We start from the raw sequence: 8,546 nt of genomic DNA, 5'->3' as shown, positions 1-8,546 counted from the left end.
CAGCACGCTGCGCCACGACGCACCAAGCTCGCCCAGGGGCAGCAGCCACGACGCAACACGAAGCTGCGCGCAGCGTAGCCCGCAAGGCTGCGTGTGTGCGTGGCATGGGACGTGCGTGCGAATGGCTGTGCGGGACGTGTGCTACGATCAATGGCGCGGGGCATGTACCTCGTAGCTCGAAGGGGCTTGGGCGCAAGCCCAAGTGCCTCGTCTTGCAAACTATTGATGCGTTTCGTTTTAATTTTAAAATTTTCATTTCGTAAATAATTTTAATTAATTTTAAAATTAATTATTTAAATTGTTTTCTCGGATTTAATTTTGAATATTATAATTATTATAAATTTTTTTTTATACTAATTATTTTACTAAATTTAAACCTTGAATTAATTTAAATTTATTCAATTCAACTGAAAAATAAATTAAATAAGTGGATTCAATTATAATTTTATATGAGCTTTAAATTTTAATTAAACTTGTATGTTTCCGGTTAGACTAGAAATACAATTTTATGTTTTAAATTAGTAAAGCATATAAAGTTATTGGTTTAAGTGGGAGTATTTTTAGTCATAAACTCTTGATTCGGTCTACAAATCCTTTAAGGTTAAACAACTTGATTAGAATTAATAAGGACTGAATAATTTGTAGATTATTGGTGCCCTTGATTAATTGCTGCAAATATTTAAGTGATGCATAACGTGTTTTTTTACTAACCAGCTATGTGGGCCATTCATGATAATGAATGGGTGAATGGTATATGTTGTATATGTACTGTTTTGCAGGCTATGAAGTGACTAGTATGGGCCAAATAGAATAGAAAATATGGTCTGCGTGCCATTAATTTGAATGTAATTGGTCTAAAGCACCAAATTTGTTTTTCAATTCAAATATGGTATGCGAACCATCAAATAGTTGTAATTAGTTTATTTATAGCTTATCCTATTTGAGGAAAATGGCGCCTCCCACGGTGAAATTCAAGACGGAGTTTCCAATCCATTTTCAAGACGGACTTTGAAGTTGAAGCTTCAAGATGAAGTCGGGCCATACTAGATCACAATTATCTTATGCATGCTTTAAGTTATTTATTGTTTTTAAATATGTCTTAAATATGCATGAGATTGTGTCTTGATTATGTTGCATGATTAAGGATTTTAGTTCACTTAAAATCTAACCAACATAGTAAGAGCCTTAAGTTCCAAACTTAAAAATTGAGTTAAAAGGTGCCATGCCAAAAATAACACTTACTTGGATATCCTTTACATCGATCTTAGTAATAGGTGTCCGCCATAGCGAGGTGTTACTTATCGATACCTAAAGGGGTAAGGTACACAAACAATTGTGAGTACATGTTAGTTTTGGTGAAACTCAACGATATAAGTAAGGAGTCCTTTTATGTCGTGGCAAAATCGATAGGTTTACCTAATAAGTTCTTAGACGTACCTATCAAAAAAGAGTAGTTTATAGACTATTAGCAAAAGGCTTTTGCTTACCTAAAATATTTTAGAATTGAATCAAAATACATAATGTGCTTAATTCTTTAATGGTTTTAGGGTCTTGGAATCATTTTATTCACACCTGCCGGAACAATAAAATCGAATAAAATGCTAATAACTTTTTTGAATTGCATGATTGCTTTAATTTTCAGGTTATTACTAATGATAAATGTTTAGTCTTTGCATGCTTCAATGTATGTTTTAATTATTGGTTATAATTAAATATCTTGTACTGCAATAAACCCTTTTTACAAAGGTAATAGTAAATTTCCTCGATTGGTAGTGAATCCAAGAACGATTCACGGAAATGAGAGAAAATGAGCAATTTAAAATGTACGTTTCTTTTAGCGACTTTTATGGTTGTTTTCGAGTATCAAAGTCGAACGGCGAACTGATTGGTGCTTGTGAATTCAAAATACACTGTAGTTTTCAGATCATAAAGCATTGAGTTTAAACACTCAGCTTTACCAATGCTAACAACCTAAAATCTTTTTCCATTTAATTCTCGAATGAGTCTAGACCCTAGACATTCGAATAGATCGATGCTTAGAGAACTTTAGAAGCTTCTGGTAAGATCATCTAGTTGAAACAGAATATTCAACAAAAATGGTAAGAACTTTGTTGGAGTGACATTAGACATGTCTAAACAAAGTATAAAAGTCAACACTAGAGAATTCAATTCTTAAGGCTATAAGAAAGGGTACAAGAAATATGAAAACAAAAGGAACAGATGAAAGGAATTTACAATTCCGTTTCTACCTATAAGTTTATGTTTAAAGCAAAGTGACATAGCAATCAAACTTCCTTGGTATCATGTACCGCTTGAGGTTCTTACTTCGGTAATGACTCAAACAATGGAAGCTAGGATACACTAATGGCCTACAAGTGGGAAATGAAGCATGGCAATGCTACATTAGTTGTAGGGTCATCTGGTTTGTTCAAGGCTGGAACTTAATGGCTATTTTTTTTCCATAATCATCATACCTAAATTTCTGCTTCAAACACAGAAAGACTCACATTCAGAAGAACAAAAACAATGTTTGTTTGTTTATTTGAATGAAATGGTCATTTACGGGTTGAGTCAATATGCTTGATTAAAACAAACAACTCTTTAACAATAAGAACTTTAAATAGGTTCAAATCAACCCCTTGATTTGAGTTCCACTAATGTAATACCCCATATTTTAAAACATATTTATTAACAACAATTAGTCTTAATTCGAAATTATGAAATTCTTTTTATAAAACGAGTGTAATAAATTTTGTTTATATTTATTCTTTTGGTTATTATTATATTATTAAAACGTTTTGGATTACGTTATAATTTATCGATTTACTAAGCTATTGGTTTAATCGATTTTAATATTTTATAAATTATATTAATTTATATTCATTATTGATTTTAAAGATATTATGATTTAGATTAATTATTCTTAAAGCTATATCTATTTATGAAATTATGATTTTTAAAACTTAATTTGTGGTAATTTTATACGAGCAATTATTTTTCTAAAACTTGTTCTAATTAATTGGGTCAATTGTTTCAACATTACATAGTCAAGCCCAAACAAATAAGTCATTCAAGCCCATCAAAATTCCATCCTAAATCAGAATTTTAAACCCAAAAGAAAAAGGGAAACAAAAATCTCAACACCACCATCATCAAACATCACGCATCATCATCTTCTTCACCATCATCACCATGTTCATCATCATACATCCATGGAAGCTTCTTGCAAGTTGCAAATCCACTGCTTATCTTCTTCTACGTGTAACCCATCAATCCAAACACCATCACCAACCTTCTCCTCCACAAGAATCACCACCCAAATCATCCAATCAAATTTGATTTTCAATCTGATTTCTCACACCATTTCACATATAAATAGAGCAAGAATTTACTCAATTCAATTCACAAATCGATTGCAAACCCATCCTCAAAATTTCAGCAAGTTTAAATTCAAGAAAATTCATTTAAATTTCACAAATAAACTCCCTGCTTCTCGTTGCTCCGGTCGACCACCACCGCGGCTCTGCCGCTGCGTCAGCCACCACCACCCTGCTCATTCGGCGGTCCTCCTCTCGCAGCCCCAACTCCCTGCTCCCTCTTTCTCCTCTCCGTCGCCCCCCCCCCCCTTCCTCGCCGACTGCTTCGCTGCTCCGCCCGCAAACCACCACCACCAAAACCCGCGACCACCCTCCTTGCCGCCCTGCAGCACCGCCTGTGTCCCAGCCCAACCAACGAACCAACCCCGCGCAGCTCCTCCCTTCTCTTCTTCCTCTGACTTATCGTACCTCTGCATTTGTGAAAGACCAATTTTGGTCTTTTATTGTTTTATGAACTATCAGTAAATTAAATACCCAAGTTGATCTTCCCTTGACCCATTAAAGAGTAAGTTGGCCCATTCTCATTTTCTAAAGCCTTATTTATTCATTTCTATATTTTTGCTATTCTATTTTTATTTTCGTTTTCGTTTCTATTTAGATTCTAACGTTTTAATTATTTTGCTGTGTTTTTAAGTTACTTTGATTATTTAATAAAGTTGTTGTTAATGACATATAAATTCTAACGATGATATTATTATAAGTCGTTTTTATTAATTCAATCGAATTACTAATATCAATCATTTAATAACAAGAAGAAGCGGTCCTTGGAGCTCAAGAAGAACGGCTCATCGAAAGTAAGGAAAACGAGTGCTAATAGAGGTTGAGGTAACATCTATGGCTAACACCCACAATCCCCTTCGCAAATGCGTTTATGGAAATGATTTATGAATTTGAGAAAAGCTTTATGATTTACAACCATGTGTATGATATGATTCTTGTTTGGATTGTGGGATTCTCTTTTGATTTCAATAATGAATTTATTAAAGTATGAATGATTTCAATGAGCCTTACGAAGCATGATTTATGATTATGAAATAATTATTCTATCAACACATGAATAAGAAATGAAACATGATAACGAAAAGCGAAAGTCATGGTTCTGGCAGTATTTGATCTGTTCTGTTCTGTTCTGATTCTGATTCTGATTATGGTCGTGCACGTACCCTCGTACCCCGCTACCCCATAATGGGTAACGTCTGTTTCTGTCTGATTATGATGGTACGATCTGGTGGGAGACGTCCTACATTCTGTTCATACTCGCCAGTAACCATGAATGAATGTTTTTAATAATATAATGGAAAACTATTACATTTTATCTTATTTGTTTATCTTGAATTGCAAAAAAAAATTATGAAATGATTTGCAAAAGGTTTTACAATATTCTACTCTCCTTCTGTTTGCAAATAAAATGAATTAAAATGAATTTACGTTGTTAGGGTAGTTGTTACTGGGCCTCGGCTCATGATATTGCTTTTGGTTTTAGGTACTGAAGAGGACAACGGGATGGATTAGTGGTGAGGACGTATCAGTTAAAGTAAGGTTACTCAGTTTAATAAGTGAGCTTCACTAGTTAATTATGTACTGAAACTCTAGCTTTAATTCTAAGAATTATTATAGTTTGTATTATGACAATTTAGTTAATATCACGAGTCTTTTGTTTCATTAATCTTAGTTTAGATTAATATAGAATTATGCGCCTTGTATCTCTCAATAGAGAGGTACGGCATGTGACGCACCGACTAAATTAGGATTCCGCTGCTAATTATGGATTAATTAACTTAATAAAATTGATTAGAAGTCGGGGCGTTACAGATTGGTATCAAGAGCAAAGGTTCTGAGACCGAAAAATGAAGCCTTGTGGGCTTTATGCCAATAAATGCACTTTAGGAATAAAATGAACTAAAATAGGTGATAGTGAAGAAATTAGAACAATTGAAGAATTTGAGGATTAAGATTGAAGATTGAGTTCTAATTGAAATTAGGATTTTTAACTAAACTTTTAAATGAGCGTGAGTGATAGGAACGGGGAAATGGGAACGTTTTTCTTAAATATTTTGTGATAGATTGCACATGAGGTTGCAAGTGATTATGTATTTATGAATGTCAAGTACGTAATTTCTTATATGAAGTACTTACATGTAGAGTATGGCTTTAATCGGAAATGACGCCGATAACATTGAACTCAATGACGGTAATGGAAACCGTGGACCTGAAATGACTCTTGAAGAAATAAGGGCAAGGCTTGATGAACTAAGGAACGATCCCATCTTTGGAGACGCCCAAGTAGAAAATAATAACAATAATCAAATGGAATTGTTAAAATTAATGATGATGGAAATTATACAAGGGAATCGCCAAAAGACAAGAACTGAAGAAGAAGAATGCTCCAACATGTTCAAGAAGTTTGCCTCCCATAAGCCACCTACTTATGATGGAAAACCGGACCCAACGGAGTTTGAGGAATAGCTTAGCGATATGGAGAAGTTGTTCGACACTACTCAATGTCCGGATAAGAATAAGGTGAACTTTGCCGTCTTTTATCTAAAAGGGCAAGCCGATCTTTGGTGGAAGAGCGCAAAAGGAATGCAAAATTATCCTGAATTTGGTTGGGGTAAGCTCAAGATAGCCATGCGAAACCAATTTTACCCACAATCTCTGCAATTGCAAATGGAATCAGATTTCGTCCATCTTAAGCAACGACAAATGTCAGTCTTGGAGTATGCTGTGAAATTCAACGAGCTTTCCCGTTTTGCCCCAGATATGGTCTCCACCGATAGGCAAAAGATGAACCGCTTTGAAGGTGGATTAAACCTCGATCTCCGTGAGCGCCTATCTTCTTACCTGAGCAACTCTTATGAAGAGTTGTATGATAGAGCTATCAATGTGGAGAGAATGATGAAATTGCGAGAAGAAATAATTGGAAATGCAAAGAGAAGAGGAAACACTCATGGAGGAAATTCAAGCCATGGGTCCTACAAGAAACCAAATGTTGGGAACTATGGAGGAAATAATCAGCACTCTAACAGGCCTCAAGTTTGCAACAAATGCGGGAAACGTGGTCATATTGAAAGGAATTGTCGAGTTGGTACTGGACAATGCTACAGATGTGGGAGCAAGGAACACCAAGTTAAGGATTGCCCCCGACCAGCACCCCAATACCCAAACGACAACAGGAATGGACAAAATGGCCCCAATTGCGGAAACGGTGGTAATGGAAACCTCAACCGTTATCCTCTGCGCAAACCTCTGCAAAATGGAAGGGTGTTTGTGATGCAGAAAGATGAAGTTGATGGAAATAATGATGTCATTACTGGTACTTTCCTTATCCATTCTAATCTCGCCTATTTTCTTTTTGATTCTGGAGCTACACATTCATTTATTTCTTCATCATTTGCTAAACGCCTAAAATTGAAACCATGTTCTGAATTTTCTAGCATGTCTGTGACCATACCTTTGGGAAAATCTTTGGCTTGTAATGTCATGTATAAGGATTGTCCAATCACTATAGGAAGATATGAATTCCCGAGTAACCTAGTCCAATTCGAACTAACTGACTTTGATGTGATTTTGGGAATGGATTGGTTGTCAAAGTATCATGCTGACATAAATTGCCTTCACCATAGAGTAACCCTTAGAGGGTTAGATGGGAAAAAGGTGTCATACCGTAATAGGGTAGGTAAATCAAAAGTTAAGGTAATCTCTACCATGAAAGCCCTGAAGCTACTTAAAACCGGTTGTTATGGATATCTTTGCAATGTTTTGGAGATTAAAGAACCGAACTTGTTTGAAATACCCGTAGTATGTGATTACCCTGACGTATTCCCCGAGGAAATACCTGGCATGCCCCCACAAAGAGAAATAGACTTTAACATCGACCTAATTCCAGGATCCGCCCCTGTCTCTAAAGCACCTTATAGAATGGCACCCGCGGAATTACAAGAGTTAAAGAAACAATTAGATGAACTGTTGGACAAAGGGTATATTCGACCTAGTGTTTCACCTTGGGGAGCACCTGTCTTGTTTGTAAGGAAAAAGGATGGAAGTTTGAGGCTATGTATTGACTATCGAGAGTTAAATAAGATCACCATCAAGAATCGATATCCCTTACCTCGTATTGATGACTTGTTTGACCAACTTCGAAGAGCAACCACTTTTTCAAAGATAGATTTGAGATCGGGATACCACCAACTTCGAATAAAATCCGAAGACATTCCTATAACAGCCTTTAGAACCCGATATGGACATTATGAGTTTGTAGTCATGCCTTTTGGATTAACTAATGCCCCTGCTGTTTTCATGGACCTAATGAACCGAGTTTTCAAACCTTACCTGGACCAATTTGTCGTAGTCTTCATTGATGACATCTTGATATACTCCAAAAGTCCAAAGGAACACGAAGAACACTTGAGAAAAGTCCTTGAAGTTTTAAGAGAGAATCAATTATATGCCAAGTTGCAAAAGTGTGAATTTTGGTTGAAGGAGGTAGCGTTCTTAGGTCATATCATATGTGCTGAAGGAGTTTCGGTGGACCCTCAAAAAGTAAAAGCAATTGTTGAGTGGCCTAGACCTACTAATGTTCCCGAAGTAAGGAGTTTTATGGGTTTAGCTAGTTATTATAGAAGGTTCGTACAAGATTTCTCGAGAATAGCTCAACCAATCACCCGACTTGTGAAGAAAACCACTAAGTTTGAGTGGACCGAACAATGCGAGTCAGCCTTTCAAGAACTCAAGAAACATCTTACTACCGCACCCTTCCTTACTCTTCCTTCAGGCACCGAAGGCCTTGTTGTATATAGTGATGCCTCCAAACTTGGATTAGGATGTGTTTTGATGCAACATGGGAAGGTCATTGCTTATGCTTCTCGCCAACTTAAGGTTCACGAACAAAATTATCCAACCCATGACTTAGAGCTGGCAGCTGTAGTATTTGCACTCAAAATCTGGAGACATTATTTGTATGGTGTCTCATGCCAAATCTTCACCGACCATAAAAGCCTTAAATATATTTTCACTCAAAAAGAACTCAACCTAAGGCAACGAAGGTGGTTAGAACTTCTCAAAGACTACGATCTTGAAATATTGTATCATCCTGGAAAAGCCAACGTCGTGGCCGATGCCTTAAGTCAAAAACCGCGTGTCAACTCAATTTTAGAGCTTCCCTAAACCATA

The 8,546-nt window shown here is 36.2% G+C and overlaps 1 protein-coding gene across 1 annotated transcript; it reads left to right on the top strand.

The window, feature by feature from the left end:
* The first annotated feature begins 5,852 nt into the window (after positions 1-5,852).
* LOC110777979 (uncharacterized) lies at positions 5,853-8,196 on the top strand. Its single transcript, XM_056832364.1, has 2 exons — positions 5,853-7,961; positions 8,149-8,196. Exons 1-2 carry the CDS (start codon positions 5,853-5,855, stop codon positions 8,194-8,196), a joined length of 2,157 nt encoding a protein of 718 aa, XP_056688342.1.
* The last annotated feature ends 350 nt before the right edge of the window (positions 8,197-8,546 follow it).

This window comes from Spinacia oleracea, chromosome 6 (genome assembly GCF_020520425.1).
Source record: "Spinacia oleracea cultivar Varoflay chromosome 6, BTI_SOV_V1, whole genome shotgun sequence".
NCBI classification, from domain to species: Eukaryota; Viridiplantae; Streptophyta; class Magnoliopsida; order Caryophyllales; family Amaranthaceae; genus Spinacia; species Spinacia oleracea.
The sequence above is the reverse complement of the archived record's forward strand: the minus strand, read 5'-3'. Positions and strand labels throughout refer to the sequence as shown.